This window comes from Phaethon aethereus, assembly GCF_964289735.1.
Source record: "Phaethon aethereus genome assembly, chromosome: Z".
NCBI classification, from domain to species: Eukaryota; Metazoa; Chordata; class Aves; order Phaethontiformes; family Phaethontidae; genus Phaethon; species Phaethon aethereus.
In genome coordinates this window covers 57,857,514-57,876,965 of record NC_138577.1, presented here as the reverse complement: position 1 = coordinate 57,876,965, position 19,452 = coordinate 57,857,514, and the positions used below count along the sequence as shown (strand labels likewise).

The 19,452-nt window shown below is 48.7% G+C and overlaps 2 protein-coding genes across 2 annotated transcripts; one reads left to right on the top strand and one right to left on the bottom strand.

Moving 5' to 3' along the window:
- Window positions 1-1,521: 1,521 nt before the first annotated feature.
- THAP1 (THAP domain containing 1) lies at window positions 1,522-6,790 on the bottom strand (the record flags this gene model as incomplete). The annotated part of the gene is made up of 3 exons (XM_082012770.1): window positions 1,522-2,646; window positions 6,023-6,218; window positions 6,720-6,790. The coding sequence occupies 3 exons, from the start codon at window positions 6,788-6,790 to the stop codon at window positions 2,179-2,181; spliced, it is 735 nt and encodes a 244-aa protein (XP_081868896.1). The 3' UTR covers window positions 1,522-2,178.
- A 3,283-nt stretch (window positions 6,791-10,073) lies between these two features.
- On the top strand, window positions 10,074-11,865 carry LOC309415888 (transcription factor Jun-like; the record flags this gene model as incomplete). Its single annotated transcript, XM_082013560.1, has 1 exon — window positions 10,074-11,865. The coding sequence occupies one exon, from the start codon at window positions 10,074-10,076 to the stop codon at window positions 11,367-11,369; it is 1,296 nt and encodes a 431-aa protein (XP_081869686.1). The 3' UTR covers window positions 11,370-11,865.
- Between the last annotated feature and the right edge of the window lie 7,587 nt (window positions 11,866-19,452).

Sequence of the window (19,452 nt, the reverse complement as noted above, 5' to 3'; positions counted from 1 at the left end):
GAGAGGACTTATTTTCCCCCCATCCCCAGCTCCTGGCCCTGCCTTTTTCTCATGTCAGATCTGATACTGTCCGTCTTCCTCGGCCTCTCCACTACGAGCCAAACCTGCTGCTTTATTGAGCTGAACTGCCCCATGAAAGGCTGCAACCAGCTCCAGTAGCAGTGCAAATAAGTGGGATGGTAATAGGAGGGGCATGGCAGAGGCACCCCAACGTGTACAGGGGTGTGGTACTGCAGCAACCCATCGTGTCTCAGGTATTTTGCAGAGAAAACAGAAACAATCTGGTATCTGGCCACAGATGCCAACAGCGTAGCAACAGTTGTTCAAACGTCTTTCCCTTGTCACTTTTCAAATTTGAGCATTTTGAAGTTCATGTCAAGTATAAAGAGTAACAGTGACAAGATACAGGAACACTGTGAGAAAAACCCAGCATCTAAACCCAGAAACTACTTTAGAGAACAAGATACAAAAATGTCAAGCTAGTTTTGGCAAAGTCCTGGGAAAAGTGGAGAGAGAGCAGTTAAAAATCTAACACACATTTGCTTTTTATTTTTAATCAGGTATAATAAATGTACACAAAAGGATGCATCAGCATTTTTGTTCATCTTGAGTATATGAAATGGTAGGGAAAGTAGATACACAGCATGAGTGAGGTCAGAAGTATCAAGACTGGTTCAAAACATTTCAAAATGTCATGCTAACAGAATATTAACGGAAGCCATCATGAACAGGGCTTGATTAATATCAGAGCCAGAATCCACAATACACACAAGTTTGACATGGACTGAGAAAAGTAATTTTCCTCATGACTGATATATCCAGGAATTTCAGCTGTGAAGGCTACAATAGGGTTAGCATGATGCCATTGTCTCCAATTTTGAATGAGTTCATTGACTAAACAAATTATTAAACAGTAAGTGCAAAATTCTGCACTAATTTGCCATGCTAAATTCATTTTTAGAAAGAGTCTTAATAAGGCTGAAGGAGAGGCAGCAGCATTTGAGATATTAAAAACCAGTCTAGCACCAAGCAACTCCCAAAGTCTAATTCCGTAACTGCCCTTTGGTGGATGCCTTCGGGGGTGGGGGGGTTGGGGGGGGGCGCTGTGGTAAAAAAGAAAATCACAGTATACTGCAATGAAAGTCACAAATGCCCGACACCCTGGATGAGTGAAAAAAACTTCATTTCCTGAAGCTACACGCAGCTGAGATGTGAGTTAAGACCAACAGTTTCAAAGACGAAGACAACATTCTACCCATTACAGTGTTTATGGAAATCTACCCCTCCAACATACTGAGTACTGTATATTATCAGGGTATTTTTGAAAAGCAGTCACCCTAAATAGTAGACTGCCTTCCAGATCCTCCCAACAGTCCAATAACATGTATGTTCAGTGCAGCACTGTGCTTCAGGAGTATTTTTAAGTGCTCCCAAGAGAAAAGCCCCCTCTACAGCTCTCATCAGCTATGCTAATGAATTCTTCTCATCTTCCTCACAACACACACACACACGGTGAAAGGTTACTCCAAAAGAAGAGGCTCATTTACATACCTCACCAAAGTGATCCAGGAATTAGACTTTTTGCAGTGCTTTGAAGGCATAGCGAACTGAGGTTGGAAGCTTTCCCAGGCTGAAATATGTATCTTATCCTTCTCTATCTTTCTGCAGCACTTGCAGGTGTTCTTAGTATGCTTAATTCTGCTCCTTCTGAAATCAGTGAAAACTACTTCCTGGGGATCATCAAAGCCAGCATTAAATGCTTCGACAAAGCTTTGCACTAAGTGTACCAGCAACCTCAACTTCACTCTCAGCCAGATTCAGCTCCCCATCCCCTGTAAGCATAAGACAGCCATTGTTTAAAAAAAAAAAAAAAGGAAAAAAAAAAAGAAAAAAATTTACAGATTTTAAATGCATTCAACCTTGCATCCTTTCCTTCAGTAAAGCAATTCAGATTTTGTAAACTAAATGCATAATCTAATTCTGAGATGCTTGCATTTTCAATATATTAAAACTGTATCAAACTGAAATGACAACAAAGGAAAAAAAGTGATCTCATTTATATGACTGCTTATTTACTGTTTTAGAATTATGGAGAGTCTTACACACAGAATTAGAGAGCATTTAGTTTTTAAACTAAACTTCTTGGCCTAGCAAAGTGAAAGCTGATGTTCATGACTTCTAGGCAGGTACTTCTACAACTTCAAAATAGTCATTGGGTAGAATCACATAGCCTTTTCCTGCCAATATGTCTTTTTCTTTCTGAAACTGAACAATCTCTCTCAGTTTTTCAATTTGTCTTTCCTGACGCCGGCATCGCTGTTGCGCTGTCTTGAGCTTCTTCCGCAGTTTTTCAACTTGTTCCTCCAACTGCTGAATTCTTTTTCGCTGATGAACTGTATCCTCTACGGTATAATTGTGATCACAAAAAACAGCAAGATTGCTAGGGGTCTGGAGAGGAGGCATCAATAATCCAATACTTGGATCTACAAATCTGGCATCTATTTGAGACAAATGGAAAGAAGGAGTTGATGGAGATGGCGGCAGTACTGGAGCTGCTGGTGGTGGTGGTGGTGGCGGCGGCGGTGGTGGCGGTGGTGGTGGAGGAGGCGGTAGTGGGTCTTCTGGCTGTTCTGTAAACTCTTCAGGCTAGAAACAACAAGAAAAAAAGTACATTTTCATGCTTAACATTGTTTACAACAGTACTCCTTTACTACAGCCACAGAATAACATAAACAACCAGGACTGACATTAACAAAATTAATTTCAAAGCCTACATTTTCAAATCTGACACACAGTTCTGGGCTTGTTTTGTCTAGCTTCTAAACCGGAGATGTTTTTAAGGAGCTTCATTTTCAGTGCTCTTTGAAATTCAAGTCCTTGATGTCTCAAATAAATCAAAAACTGAAGAACATAGAAATTACTCTCACTTGAAGACTTAGGTCAAATACATATCCACGATTAGCTATGAAGAAAGAATACACGCTGCAGTTCCTAAAACAGCGTTCAGCTGGCTTAGTAACTCATGACTGCCATCCCAGTCCCCTTTGTGCCTTTTTCTTTCTGAGGCATCTTCCCCTTATATACTTTGAACCTATCGGCTAACTTAATCAAAACCACAGCAGAAGTGGATAATCTTCTGCTGAGGTAGAATAAGGGTCATCTGCTGAGGGTCTGATAAGCTGACAGAGCACAGAGGTAGACACAGCAAGACCCGTCTCTCAACAACTGGAAGGGGCTGTGTCACTGGTTTCAGGCTGCAGCATAAGGATTTGGTTTCAAGGGACTTGATGAGCCAAAATAACCAGCTCTTCTACAGCAAAGCAGCCCTCCCAACCCTGGTATTTACTCTTTGCTCAAACGTAGTAAATTGGTAAGATGACAGAAAGCTATTCGTTCTCCCACCACCACCACTGCAGAAATCTTCTGTCCTTTATTAAAAGTCAAAGCAATGCAACAGGAGGTACACCTGCACTGGTGTGTGGAAGGAGTGAGAAACAGGACTGCACGGCTGGCAGATGGGATGGAGAAGGGAGAAGCACGATTCTCCCTTTTGGCAGCAGCAGAATATCGATTGGCTCAACTCTACATGAAACTGCAGTCATTATCATACTGCTCCTGACAGGTTCACTTGTACGGTTCAGGACAACAAGGATTCCCCACCACTTGAGTATAGGCCAGAGCAAAGAATCAAATTCTTCCTGCCCCAAAGGAACAGAGTATAATTCAGAAATGCTTCTCTGCATATGATGACAAAAAAAAAAAAAGAGCACTGTTCAAACACAAGAGCTTACACGTTGCCCATCAAAAAGAAAGCATAAGACATTCTCAGTGAAAGAGGTATTTCTAAGTACCCACCTGTTGCCAATATTATTACTACACATAAAAGCAGGGACAACATTGACTATAAGAGCAGCTGATAATCCTTATCATCTAAATATCAAGCTCATCAGATCTGAAGGTCATGTCATTAACTTCCTTAACGTGACATGCAAACAAGCTAATACTTGATATTGGGCTGTCTAGGTATCTTGTTTTACAAGCCCTTGGCAGACAGTAACTGAGAAGGCAGTTTTGTGACTGGTGTTGAAGGGAAGTTTCACGTGTGCTCAAATATGACTGATCACTTCAAAGTACAAAACCAGCCAAGTACTGTTTTTATTTCTCAATTATAAGAAATCACTGCTAAGAGTGTGCCTATCTAATTCACACAGGAATATGCTAAAGACCCTATCAGCTACCACTTTCAAACCTTTCTACTGAAAAAAACCTACAAGGCAAAGATGTAATTGGCAAAGATAAGTTCACCCTTGTTGGAAGCACAAGCAAAAATCAGATCATTGCTGGACAGCTGAATTCGGAAAGAGACTTCTATTTGCAGCTTACTCAGCTACCTCTATAAATATGTCACTATTGTCACAACGTATCAATGTTGGTATCACTGACACATCACAAGTGAATTCTAATTACTTCTTACAGCCAATAAATGGTTTTCCTAAGACATAAGTAAAGAAAAAGGAAGTATTTCAAATTACATAATGCAAAACATAAAGAGCTGTGTTTCAAAATCAGTGTGGATTCAATTCCAAGACAATCACTACTGTTCTTCTTTGTTACTACGTTATTTCTCAAAGATATGTGGCAGTTCATCTAAAAGCACTGTGAGACAAATTGGAATAGCACTAAATGCTTCTCCATAATTAAAAGGCACTCTTTTGTGTTTGTGTAGATCCAGGCACGATAACGAAATGGGGAATGTGACTCTCCACTAATCCTGCTGCACCAATCGCAGTTTTGCAGATTACCCTATACACCCATTCAGCTTTCAGACTGAAATATTTTGCAACTATTTTACACATAGCAAAGAAAACGTGTGTTGTACAGACAGCAGGGAAGTGTAATCAAACAAAAAACTTAACACAGCTGTATATACCTGGAAATTGTCCTTCCTTGTATACCTTCTGCTTATATTCTCTTTTCTGTTATTATCCACTTTGCATTTTTCAAATACATTCCCTTTTTACTTCTGGATCAAATCCAATATTGTACATGAAGAGAAAAATCAAACAAGAAAAAGTCCCAGCTTTCCTCTAAGCAATTCATCCCATTACAGTCTTCAACCCCCTAGACATATCATATCCATTCTCTCCTTTGCCACTTCCTCTATGGCAGAACGGTAAGAGATCTAATATTTTATATCCTTTATAGGAGCTAAAAATCAATCTTTTCCATTCTTGTCTTGCAGTTATTACGTCAAGAAGGAAGAACTCATAACTAACTTGCATCTCAAGGTAAGCCACTTTAGCAGCACAACAAAGGGAACAATACATTCTACAGGAGACTACCACCAGAAGTTCAGAGACAGAAGTTAGGGGCCAGACTGGCTTCTGAACAGAAGGTAAGACAGAGATGGTTTCAGCACAGACAGGTAGCAGGTGCAGCTACTGTTCTGCCCCTCTGTTTGCATCTCACTTTAACTCTGCGAAGCCAGAGGATAGAGCCTGTTAGAGAGGGTGGTTAAATTTCACAACTGAGGTCCACCATTTCTTCAGGCTTAGCAGTAGCCACCAGTCAGCATGGGAGAGTACACTGCAATTTGCAAATATTACTGAGAGCTCTCTAAAGCTGCAAATATGCCACAAATACAGTTGAATAACTTAACTACAGGGCAATACTATCTTACTTTGCTGCCATTCCATGTAATTCAGCACAAGGTTTTAATGGAAGTTACGCTGCTCGAGCTTCTGCGTATGCACACAAGAGCAGATCAGAGCACCTGCACGTCTGTACAATGCTCTGCGTGCTCCAGAGCCTCGGACAGCCTACATCTCTGCTCTTGTCAAAGCAACCGAGAAGAGTTTCAGCTCGGTTGGACACGTTGCAGCCTATGGTGCACATGCTTGGCCCGGTATCCTTCACAGCCCACATCTTCTCGCGGCTGCTCTGCCATATCAAGCCCTGCGAGGCTAGTACAAGCAACACGCACGCATTCCAGTACCTTAAACTACGAGTGCTTTGGGTTTACCTTTTCACTGGGTTCAGTGTAACAAAATATCGTGGGCACAGCATTTTCTTTCAGAAGCTTGTTGTTGCATTCCCTTTTAAAGCAATCGGGAGTAAAGTGTTCTGAACAAATGCTGCTATACTTGGTTGGCTTGAAGTTTTTCCTTTTAACGGCAGCTTCCCACTTCTTGCAAAGATCAGGTCTTGTAAGAGGGAACCTGTAAGTAAGAAGCACTTTCAGCTTTTCTGGAAAGCTTTTTAACGCGGGGTCGGGTTACAGAGAAGCGCTGCTGCCACTGACTGCAGCATGGCTTGGTTTTCCTTCCGGCTCATCTTCGCCGCCGAACCCTTCCTGACAACCCGGACCCCGCACACGGACCGGACCGGGGGTTTCGGCCCTCTGAAAATCCGGCGGGGTGGGGAGGGCGTGCCCCCCCTCTCTGAAAACGGCAGCAAAACGCGTACTGCCCCCGGCTTTCCGCAGGGAGACCCCCAGGCACCGGCAAGCCGACCCGCTCGGGGCTCGGCGGGCCCCCCCCGCCTCAGCGCCCGCTGCGCCCCGCCCCCCGCCACGCCACGCGCGCGTCCCCAACGCCGCACAGACCCGGTGCGCGTCCCCGGCGCCGCCGCGCGACCCCTCCCCTCCGGGCGAGTGCGCGCTCCGCGGCACCGGCCCCGCCCCCGCCGCGGCCTGGCCCCGCCCCGCCGCCCGCGCTCACTTGTGGAAGGAGATGGGCTTCTCTTTGTCGTATCGGTTCCGGCAGCGGTAGGCGGAACAGGACTGCACCATCCTCCCTCCGCCGCGGCCCAGCGCCAGGGGATCGAGCTCGCGGGCGCCGTTAATTCAACGCCGGGCGCCCATACTCCCCCTCCCCCCCCGCCCGTGACCCTCTGAGAGGGACAGCAACGGGACGCGGCCTCTCCCAACTCCAAGATGGCGGCGCCAGCTTCAGCGGAACTCTCGCGGTGGTGGCGCGTGTCGCGCTCGCCCATTGGCGCGTGTGCCCTTGGGGGGCGGGAGACTTCCCGGCGGGCCCTCCAATCGGGCCGCTGTCTGCCAGCGCGAGGAGAGCTTCCCCCCGCTCCGCCCCCTTCCCAGCGGCCGTGCCCCGCCTGCCGTCCCCCTCCCGCTGCCACATCTGGGCAGCGGCAGCGCCCAACCGCCGCCTGGCCCCGCCCCGGCCCCCCGTGGCCGCCGAGGAGCCTGCGCGGGGCTGAAGCGGGGCACGGCCGGCCTGGTCTGCGGAGACCCGCGCCCCCGCGGGCCGCGGTGGAGGGGGCCGGGGCCCACCCTGGACCAGCGGCTGCACGCGCCGGCGGGAGGTGTGCCCGCGCCGTGGCCGCGCCGGCAGGGAGAGAGGGAGAGGCGTCAGGGAGCTCTTCCGCCCAGGCGGTGCCCGGGGCCCCGTCCGGGGCGGCTCTCCCACCCGGCAGGCAGGGCTTGGGGCGGGCGCACCGCGGTTGTCACACGCCCCGGAGTTGGCTTAGTGAGCCCCGGAAGGTTTCCAGGCTCTCCTCCGCAAAAAAAAAGGCGGGGGGGGGAAAGGAGGCGGGGGAGAAAGGGGACGGGGGGGGGAGCGGAGAAAAAAAAACAAGAAAAAGACTGCATTGCCATAACACACAGCTGCGCTGAGGACGTGTGACACAACTCCATTTCACTCATCAAAATTTGGCTTGCAGGTCTATCGGCATATACTAGACAGCAATCTAAATAAATCGCCGTGGTGTTACAAATAAGGTTATTTAAAACAGCTTCTGCGTTTTTGCGTTCTGTAGGCTCCCTGTCCAACTCTGCATTAGATCAGCGGGTAAAACCACCCTGCACAACAGACCAACAGGTCTTGTCAGAGGAAGGGACCTACCTTCAGTGTTGTTTTTGTCATGTGTCATCATGTCTAGAATTTCTCTGACATTTTTCTCTATCCCCAGAGAGGACCTTGTTTTCTCCTCAGTCTACTTTCCCTCTTTGCACTTGCTTTGTAAGGGAAAGAAGAGGAGCTGTACCAACTTCAGCTGGGGGGCTGCGGCTTCTCTGCCTAGAGAGCTCTCTTTGCCCGGCTGCAGGGAAGGTACTGGTCGCTGCCGCTTGCTCACCCAGGAATACGACAGGAAAAGCCCGTACGGCAAGCAGCCACAGCACTACTTCCACAAGGCCGCTCACGTTAGCTGTTTCCAGCACTCGCTGTCGGCTGAGCATGGCTAGCTCTGCCCCTCTGCTGCTAGGTCAGCCAAGAGAAAGGGAAACAAAAATAAGCTCTTTCTAGCACCACCTTCCTCACCGCTAAAGACATGCTTACTCCTCCCCTATTCACGGAAATGCCTCTGTTTCTGGCTTTTGCCTGATGGCTTTCTCCTCCGCTGGAGTCCTGCTGCCATCAGTTTTCTGGACAGCGATTCTGCCACAGCCTCAGAGAGCGGCAGAGCGGGGCTGCCCCGTGGGGAGACGAGCTGGGGGTTGCTGGAGCCAAGGCGCTGGCCCTCGCCAGCCTGGGCCAAGTCCCGCAGCACCAGAGCAGGGCGGGCAGGGCAGGCACTGGCAGTTGGATGCACTGACATGCCCAGACGAGGCGAGGTGATGAACAGGGTGCGAGGTCCACCCTGGGATCCCAGGCAGGAGCAGCAGGAGATGGTGCCAGGAACAGGACTGGAAATGCAGGTCCAAGGTCCACCCAAGGAGATGGGGCTGGAGGGAGGAACACCTGCAACATAGCTGGGCAGGGGCTGAAGGCCCCACGGTGAGCTGAAATGGAGCTCCTGCCCCATGGGCAGGGTGTGTATTTGGGGGTCCTGAGGTAGGTGAGTCAAGGTTATCAAGGTCTTAGTTACTGCACTTAGAGTCTGGTTCTCCTATGGGCCTGAAGTGGCATGTCTGGGGTCAAGTCCTTCCTGTCTTGACACCGGTGTGTCTGCCTCCCTCCTGCCCCGCTCTGGTTTTTGGTGGAGGCACAGCATGGCTACACATGTGGTGGGGCTGCAGCAGAGTTCAGCAGCGTTGCTAGACCCTTCGAGAAGAGGCGCTTGGCCTTGATGTGCCAGGAGGAAACGTCTGGGGAGAAAACAAGAGGAGATTGCAGAAGGGTGATGCCTAACTGGGGGCATGCTGGTGGATCCCACCATGGACAGGGAGAACTGGTGAATGTGGCAAGGAGCTGCTATGGCCCTCATTCAGCAAGCCGACTTAAAGAGAGCTTTCAGCAGCTCTGTCAGGATCACATTCGTCTCCCCAGCAGAAGGGATTTTTAAACGACTGGGTGGAGACCAATTTCCTCACCCCGTAAGAATTTTGGAGACTCGGAGAGGGGCAGGGAAGATTGTCTCAAGTGAAGATAACAAATACATACCGCCCCCCAAACTGAAAAACAACACTTTGACATTTCAGTAATGTTGAAAAGATGTCGAAGCTGTTTCAAACCCTTTCTCTAATTTCCGCCCCCCCCAGAAGAAAAGCCACGTTAGATCAATCTCGTTCTTGCCAGCGGCTTTTGCTTTGACAAGCCGGCGTGTTTCCCGCCGGCCCAGCGCTCCCTGGCAGGCTTCCCGGCCCGCCCCGTCGGGCAGCGCTAACCCCCGGCACCCGAGCTACCCCGTGCCTCTCCACCCCAGGCTCAACGCACGAGCACCTGCCCACGGCAGCCGCCACGCGTGGGCCGTGCTCGCTTTCCTCCCCCAGGGCGTGTGCCGTGGCTGGAGCACCCCAGGGTGATGCCCGCGGGAAACCCCGGGTCCCGGGAGAAGCCCCCGGCAGCGCCTCGCTCTCCCGCACCGCAGCCGCGTGGCGAGTTTTCGGGGGGGAAGCAGGGCGGGTTCCCCCACGGGCACCCCAGCGGGGCAGCACCGGGGCTCCGGCGGGAAGACCTTACGCGCAACCCCGGCGGGCGGGGGAAGGAGCGGGGGGACCGGCGGCGGGGCGGGCAGTCGGCGGGCCCGGGGCGTGGCGTGGGGCCGGCGGCGCCGGGAGGCGTCTCAGTCCCCGCTGCCAGCCGAGGGCGGCGGGCCCCGCGGAGCAGGCGCCTAGCCCGGCCCGCCCCGCACCGGAGCCGCCGCCGCCGCCGCCGGCCGGCCAGGGCGGCAGCATGAGCGGCGGGCGTAGCGGGCGATCCGCCGTGAAGATGGAGGCGCCGTTTTACCCCGAGGAAGGACTGGAGCTGCTGCCCGACTTCGTGCCGCTGCCGGGTTTCGGTACCGCCGGCGGACCCGGAGCCGATGCGGCGGCGGCGGGGCAGAAGCTGCTGCTGGGCGCCGGGAAGAAGCGGGACCTGGCGGCCGCCGCCCCCGCGCCGCTGCCGGGGCCCTTCGCCCTCCGCCCGCCCGCCGGCGCCCGCGGCAGCGCGGCGGCTCTGCGCTTGCTACCGCCGCCGCCGCCCGCCGCCGCCGCCCTGCCACCGCCGCCCGCCGGCTCCGCGGAGCCGGCGGGCGGCGGCGGGGCGGCGGCGGCCCGCGGCGGCCCGGAGGCCGCGCTGGGCTCGGCTGCGGAGCTGCCGCTGCTGAAACTGCCGCCGGCCGCCGACCTGGAGCAGCTGCTGATCCAGGGGGGCGCGGGGCTGGGGGCCGGCAGCCCGGGGCCGGCGGCACCTGGGGCGGGGAGCGGCGGGGCAGCGACGGCGGGGCCGTTTCTCTACCGGCAGCCGGTGACGCAGGAGCAGGAGGGTTTCGCCGACGGTTTCGTTAAGGCCCTGGCCGACCTGCACAAGCAAAACCAGCTCCTGGCGGCGCCGCCGCTCTCCACGCCGGGACCCTGCTGCACCGCCCGCCCGGGGCCGCCGGGAGCCCCCGCCGCCGCCACCGACCCGCCAGCCGTCTACACCAACTTGAGCGGCTTCAACCCCGCGGGGCCGCTCAGCCCTTCGGGCAGCGCCTACCCCGCCGCCTCCGCCCCGCCGCCGCCGCCGCCGCCGGGCCTGGCCTTCGGGGCGGCGGGTCTGGGGAGCGGGCGCCTGCCGCCGGCGCGGTCCCTGGAGGAGCCGCAGACGGTGCCCGAGGTGCCGCCGTCGGCGAGCGGGGAGGGCGGCAGCAGCGCCGCGACGCCGCCGTCGCTGTCGCCGCTGGACGCGGAGAGCCAGGAGCGGCTGAAGGCGGAGCGCAAGCGGCTGCGGAACCGCATCGCCGCCTCCAAGTGCCGCCGGCGGAAGCTGGAGCGCATCGCCCGGCTGGAGGAGAAGGTGAAGGCACTCAAGGGGCAGAACGCCGAGCTGGCCGCCACCGCCAACCTCCTCCGCGCCCAGGTCACCCAGCTGCAGGGCCGCGTCCGCAGCCACCTCTCCTCCGGCTGCCACATCAACGCCGCCGGGCACCCTCCGCCCCCCGCCGCCGCCCAACCCCGGGAGCCGGCCCCCGAGGCGGCCGCCGCGCCGGAGACCAGCGCCTGCTGAGGAGGGACGCCCCGCCACCCGCCGCCGGGGCCGAGCTGCTCGCCCGCCGCCGCTCTTCTACCCTTATCATTAATTATTATTATTATTATTTTTATTTATTTGCGCCCGGAGAAGGCGGCTGCGGGAGCCTGGTGTTGCTAAGCATTTCCCGAGGTCTGTCGATGTTGCGGGCTCGGCAGCGAGGGTCTCCCCGGGTGGTTTTGGGGCAGGTGGTTGGGTTTTTTTTTTATTTTGTTGTTTGGGTTTTTTTAAATTTTATTTTATTTTCAGTGAAGTACCTGAGGTCTGTAGAGATTTCGGAAATTAAGGAAATTCCTGTTTACAGAAAGATTCAACTTTATTTTCATGGGGGATATAAAAAGTGTGTTTCCGAATACACCTTACTGAACTGTATAGCAATGGATAAGCTTTTCAAACTTAAAAAAAAAAAAAAAAGCCAGAATCGTATCCTTTTGAAAAAGATGTGCGTGTATATATATATTTAAAACATAATAAGGCTATGTATATTTTCTTGGTATTGATAAAGGACTTTTTTTAAAATACCGTCTTTCTCTAGAGCTTTAATTTGCCATTGAGAGTTAAGACAACTATGTGGGTGCTCTTGCACTTACACAGCTTTGGTTTTAAAATTGAACCCTGGAGGGAAATGATTTTTGTTGTAAATCTTAAGCAGGATGAAATGGATTGCTGACTCAGTCATATGAAAATACTTTTCTAAACTGTACGCTCCATATTTCTTGTGCCAGTGCAGACTTGGGGCATTGATAGTTATTTATTGAAACTTGAACACTTTTGGACGTTGCCTAGACCTTATTTTTCTAGATAACATGTCAGTAGTGAAAATGGTTACTTTGGCAAGAAGAGCTTTACTTTTTTTTCCTTCACTGTGTACATTCCGGTAGTGTTTGCTCTTTACATAGTATAGTAACAACTCAGTGCTATACAGAAAAGGGCTCAGATTTGGGGTGGGTTAGTTATAAAGGTGGTAATTCCATTGTATTCTGTTTGAATAAATCGCAGAAATATTATGGAGAAGTAGATTTATTTTTCAGTAGAAATCTGTATATCTTGCTTCTTGGTCTACTTTGTTCTGAAGAAACTTTCTGCAATACTCTAGAGACGGAAGGAGTCAGCGCTAGAACGTGCAATGTTTGGGGTTTTTTTGGTTGGGAAGAATTGGTGTGATTTATTTCTTTGTCAAGAATTTACTAGTAGACAAGAACAGCGAAGAAACTATTTCCTCTTGATTTGACATAATCCTCAATAAGTTTTTGAAAGCTTTAGATCCCTTGCTCGGTACTACTGCCTACCTTGCTTCTGCTGCACCTGTGTATTTTGAGCATAGCCGCTAACGCCGCGCTGTCAAGCCCTGTGGCGTGGTGCAGTGGGAAGGGTCTGTCGGAGTGTGATGGTCACCCCACCAGAAGCCCCTTGGTGGGGCGGGGGCCGCGGGCCGGGCCTGCCGCTGCGGGAGGGCAGAGCTTCTCCTGAGCAGATCCAGCTGCAGAGCGGGGGCCCGCTCCCCTCTTTGAAACGGTGCGGACAACTCTGCTTGAACTCAGAGGCAAAACATAACATGGGGATATGTGTCTGTGCCAGCTGGTGAAAATGGGGGATTGTATGAGGAGCCAAGGGGGCATAGATGTGTCTTTACTTGTACAAGCCATTGCTCAGATCTGTTAAACCCACTCAGGAGCCGTCAAACATCTCTTCTTCTGAAGGCTACACTTGATGCTTTGAAATTTAAGAAGAATGGGATAGACTCACAGTTTTTCTTGCTTCTATTGGGGATACGTGAGCACTATCTGTTCAGAAAGTTGAGCTGCAGCAGTCAAGTGTGTGAGCTTTTTCTTTCAGTGCATAGTCATTCCTGGCACACGTGTCAAATGACATGACAATACATAGTAATGATGTTATTGTAGCTGAGATGCTCTGAGGATATTTCTTTTCTTAATGCATATGCAAATTAGGTAGAAGCCATATTAATCATTGTATAACTGTTTAATCATGTCACCAGAGCCTTTTTCGGTCGTTGAAATGGTTGCCTGTAACAGTACTTTCTGCTGTTAGAAATACTAAAGAGCGGACAAAAAAGCTATGATGTTAACACGGGTTTAAAGACTTCCTCAAGGCATTCTGAACTGGACAGCATACCATCTGTAGCACTGCCTGTTGTAGAATAACTGGGTGAAAAATGACTGGGGTTTAGCATGTGGCAGGCATCACCTATCTGCAAAGAAGCTGCAAGACTGGAGAAACTGATAAGGACTTTCCACACACACACACAGAGTTAATGCGCTTTTCCCTAGTGAGAGAGGTAATGCTGCCTGGTAGGTAGCTTGATACAAGATGCTTAGCTTTGCTGTAAATGTCGTGAGCTGGGGTTTTTTTTAAGGAGTCCTGGAAAAATACATAAAAATATTACATGGGTGTACACTGCTGTTTCAGTTCTTGTATTTGCAGATGAGTGCAGAGCTAAGTAAAGGTCTTGTGGTGGGACACAGGACAGTGATAAATGCAGCTGTGCAGTACTTGTTCTTCACTCACTTTACCATTTCTGGTCAGAATAAATTAGCAATGCCCAAAGAGAAGTGGGGGATCCACAACATATAGAAAATCACTGCAGTTCCCCTTCCCAGCCAAGGGCAGGTTTATAATGTGCTCACCATTTCCAGCATGGTCACGTTACAGCTGGAAACCACCACGTATGAACTCTCTCCCATCTGAGCTTTTTCTTCAAGAGCAGTCCGGCATCCAGCCTCTCAAAAACCTCATGTGGTAACTTCTTTGATAGCCTGCTTTACGTTCGGGCTGGCATGTGTTAGGTGGTAGGAGTGCTGACAGGCCAGCTCTGCTACCCTGATGACTGACAAGGGGTTAGCAGCGAGGCTGGCGGCTCCAGCTCTCTGCCAGAGGCTACTATTCTGGTAGTCGAGCTGTCTGAAAGAAATGCGTTTTCTGTAGACTGACTGGTTACCTTCATACATGCCTTCTTTTATCTAGAATTTAGGCTAAGACACAGGACCCAACACTGACGTGACCAAAACCTGCAAATAGTGTGGGGTGGGGTTTCTTTTTCCCCCTATTGATTCTGCTAGAGGTTGCTGCCCCTATAGCAGAGGTACAAGTGGATAGCCTAAGCACCTAACAGTTTAAACCAATATAATAAGACTCAGGAGTGCTTGCCTGCTGCAGCTGTTAGGCTTGTTTGTTACTGTCTTCTAAAATGTATCCGTGCTTTGACTTTTACCCCTATAGTGGTCCTAATCTTTAAATATGGCTTCTTTATGCTGTCCTGCTTTTTTTCTTCAGTTCGCTGGAGCATTTTTCATGTCTATAGCTTTTAGGTTCTGATTTTCTGCCTAAAACTTTTGTCACTGTGAGATGCTAAGATAGATACTGGGAAAAAATATTCCAGCCTCTTTATATGATTTGCATCAATGTAGCTGCTTTTCAGTAACTGCAGGCAAGTTAGCTGTGTAAGTGTCACTGTAAAAAAAAAAAAAAAAAACAACAAAAAACCCCACAAACAACCAAAAAAACCCAGTTTACGTTCTGTGGAACCTCAGTGCATTTTAGCCTTTTTCTTCATCCTGCAAACCTGTACCATGTTTTGTTATACTTGTGCAGACTATTCGCTAGTCCTTACAAAGATTCCCACAGCGTGACTTGATTTGCAGGCTACCTTCATGCTCTTCTGATCTGGTTTTGCATTCCAGGTGCAAACCCATGACAGATAAACATCCCTCTTCATTTCTTTTCCCCTAGGTGTAATCTCTGCTCTGGAGATGATGCAGTCCCTTCCTTTGTCTGTTTTGGTTGGCGGAAGCTTGTTCCTGTGCACGTCTCGCTTGCTCCTCATCAGCAGATTTTGAATGCGCTTGAACCGATGTCTTGATCTAGATGTGAAGTGCCTTCCTATTTAGGTGCTACAGCAAAATAGTTTGATTCATAAATGACTTTCATTTCTCTGAATTGTTATCGGATCTTTCCTGTCTTGGGGAGTAGGAGGAGGAGTGTTTGTGGTGAGGGAAGTCTTGTTCACTCCTTCCTTGGGCAGAGGGAGGAGCTCCCATCAGATCTGCCCCTGCTTGCTGCCAGGGCAGGGAAAGTGCTCTGCGACTACTGACGCAAATGGTGTCATTACGAGAAAAGTTGATTGGTTTGCTCCCCAACATAGAACGGGTAGTGAAATCTCTCAGTAGCACGAGTTGTCCAGACAGGTCTGGGTGGTTGGTGAGTGGTTCTTACAACTTTCACTGTGACTCCAGGTCGAGCCCGTGTGGCAGGCTTAGAGGGCAATTCCCAAAACACGAGTACTTTGCATGCTTTGAGAAGTGTAGGTGTTTGGGGGTGGTAAGTCCTAATTACAGAGAGGGGTGATGCTGGTGGTGGTGTTATTTTTCTCATGAGCCTTCAGTAGTCTTGCAAGAGGTAAATACCTCAAAGGATTTGGACTCTTCACTGCGTGTCATAAATCACTATTGACTATCTTGCACTGTTCAAGATCAAAGAGTGGCCCTGCTGCAATTCTCTGTTATCTTGGTTCATGTTTATGTCATTACTGAAGGAAGAGTCATGAGGCATCCTTTTTTTTGTTTGTTTGTTTAAATATCTGATTGACTGTGTCCGTGTCACCTTTGACAAAGGAGCCATCTCCCAAAGTTCAGCCCTGAGGCATTCTGCAGCTTGCAGCTGTTAAAGTGGAAATTTTATCTGGCAAATAATTTCTAATCAGTTACATAGCTTGATGATACTTTCCAAATTATTGTATAGTGTTGCTCGGTGGTGGCTGAAGTACAGATGAATGCTATGACTGAATTACAGATTGTGCTGAAAATAGTGACCTTGCTGCCATAACCTGAGTCTTGGCTATTTGAATCCAGCAGCTTCTTAGAGAAAATATATCTGAAATTAATATGCAAGAAAGAAAAAAAATCCCTCTATTTGTAACATAAGTCATTCTTCAATGCATTTTATGTGTCCTTCTGCTTCTGGAGTGTGAGTTAGAAAAGGCGATGTGTTACATTTTTGTTTATTCTTATGTGCAGCTGTAACTGCTGCTGAATAATTTTTCTCTTTTCCCTGCTCGATTCTCTAGGTTTCTATGTTTAGCAAGTAGACAAACTGGAGTATGACTTATCTGCGTACGTATTTGATTTGTACAAAACCACTTCCATTTTCCAAGTATTTTGTTTGCTGTTTCACTGTAACAGAGAATGAGTGTTGAAGAGTTCCTAGGCTGTTTTGACATTCTTTGGCCACTCCATCAGTATTGTATGCAGTGATTGTGCATGTTCCAGCAGAGGTGGACAGTAAAATCTGGCAGGGGTTCACCTTTCTAACATTTGGCAAGACAGAAGAAAGAGGAAGAAGCCTTTTTATCAGCAGAAGAAGCCTTAAACAGAAAGCTTTCACAGTGCATAATAATCCTGCAAATGTTGACTGATCTTTCTAATGCCACAGTCACTTGCAGTGGGGCTGTGTCAGGTTTTACTGTACCTGATGCAGTATGATAAATGTTCCTGTGACAAACTGCAGAATCGAAAGTTTCTTATGAACTTGTTAATCTTACTGCACATGGTGAAACTTTACTGTGAAGGTGTTGATGAATTAAATCTGAATTTATGGAGACTTAGGCCGCTATGGTACATTATGGGAGACAAGATGTCTTATTAATTCTCAGTTTTCTCTTATTTTGCTGCCTATGAAGTGGCTTGTAGCTGTTTGTGCTGTGAAACTTCTCTCTTCATAATGGCTGGTAGTAACTTGGAGGCAGGACAGGAGCAACTTCTGCATGAAGTAGCCATGTGTGACAAACTAAATGTAGGTTTCTGAAAAACACTGCAACAGCGGGGGCGCAGTGGAGAACCTGCTGTTGTCCGTGTGTTGCTAAGAGAGTCTAGAAACATATACACCTAATTTATGACGAGGGCAGCTTCCCAAGACACCATCCTGTTGACTTGCTACAGGCATTGATCCTTGCTACTTGCTTTAGTCTGGAAGCAGTTTTCCTAAGCTATTGCATACCAGAAGGTTTACTTTCTGCATCAGTATAGTCGCAAACCGGATCTCTGCTTGGATGTTGAAACAGTCTGCTGCATGTAGGTCAACCAGAATGCCATGCTCTAGCTGTCTTTGCAGGGTCCTGCTAAGGAAACAGTGGCGGGGAGAGGAAGGAAACCAGTCTAGTATCTGTATCTTCACACCAACACCATGTTTTGAAATGCAGCTTTCTGTTGAGTAGTCTTGACAAAAGTGTGTCACTGATGCAAAAGCACGGAATGATGGTCTTGTGCCTGCAGGGACCACGAGTTCTTGTGCTGGAGTTGTGCTTTGGGCAGTATCCTCTTAACTCAGTGCCAGCCACTGGTAGGGGGAAAGTCAGCAAATCCAACCTTTATGAACAAATTATACCGAAGCACACAGGTACCCGAAAACACACATGAAGGTGTTGTGCACATACAGTCTCATGCATAGAGGTGGGCACGGCCAAATGGAGGAACTGTGATTTTCTTAGCTGCAGTGCTACGCGATGAGGCATCTTCGCATTCTTTGTTGTGGTTGAGTTCTCCCTAAAGTACTGTGTGTGACTGCAAGGTGATTTTTCAGATTTCCAGTCAAATTGGAGAACTGTCAAATCTTGCAATGCTACATTAAGACAAAAGGATAATTTATTTTCTAGTCATATTTAGCCTTAATATGAGCTGAAGTGCTGCAGTTCATATGCAGTAATTTGCTGCAAAGTGAAGGGAAGGTTACTATAAATAATGTTTGCAAGGGGGTTGCCCTAACTAATTACCTACCTGCCACTTGCTTTTTTGTCTGCTATCAGAAGGTCTGTATCCATGGTGTGGATTCAGACCATGCTCTGAATTTCTAGTACTAGTAAGAAACATGGTCTGCAATAGTTTAAGGAGTATGTGTGCAGGCTAAATGGCATTTCTGGAGGAATTATGATTTCTGTAGGAATGATGTTGGAGTGATGGTTGACTATGAAGCCTTGCTAACACATTGGAGATAATAGATATGACCAGTTCACTGTGCACTAATACACTGCTAGATTCTGATATTTAGCACACTCCTGAAAAGATTTACTATTACTTCTTGTTTAGGAACTCGTTCAGGGTGGAATTGTAAGCTGCCTAAATAAGATCTACATAGTTTGGAGAGCTGTGTCACTGGAGGTCACTGACAGACCCTCCATCCCTTCCCAGAAAAAAAAAAAAAAAATCTTTGTGTGCAGTCTTTGGTTTTGTTGTGCAGTTTTGGTTACTTTTCTAGATTAAGTCGTATTTTACTCTTCTCCTGAAATTTATTTAAATAAATCTGAAACCCTTTCTGCTAAGTACCTTGAAGCATCTCTTGCAACTGTCCAGTTACAATTAGTGAGATTGTGGTATTACTTCTTTCATAGATGGAGAAAGCTGAGGCGGTTAGAAGTCCGGCTTCTCGCTGCATCCCTGTTCTTAGACAATGGAGTGAACATTTGAAACATCATAACCAGTAGCTTGAACTCTGTAGAACTGTTTTATACCAGTCTATTGTCCTTTCTGGAGGAAAGCTTCCCACTGCCCTGAGGGACGTGTGGCCCTCTTGCCCGCCATGGAAAGTTGACCTTTAAGAATGAACAGTCTTAAAAAAAAAAAAAAAGGCTTATAAAGATAGTCTTGTGGTTCATGCTGAGCCTTTTGAAGGATAACATGTTGGGCTTGAGAACATTTCCCACACCTCTGTTTCATAAATGTCCAGATTTTCTTGAAATGCAGGACACAAGGAACGTGGTGGCATAGAATAAAGTTCCAGGGAGAGTGTTTAGGACACCCTCCCTCTTTTTCCCTAGTAACTGCTAAGGAAAGATACCAGTACAAGATACTGGTAGAAAACTTGTCTTTCTTAATGAACAGAGCCAGAAGTAAAACTCTTGTTTTACCAACTTTTACTATTTTGTCTTTTAATATCCTTCATGGGAGGGTGACAGAAATAGTTGGAAAATACTGGCTACTGGAGAGCTAAATAATCTTGTTGTATATAATATGTCACATAAGCTATGCCCATAAGTAGCTAGGACACCTATTCTATT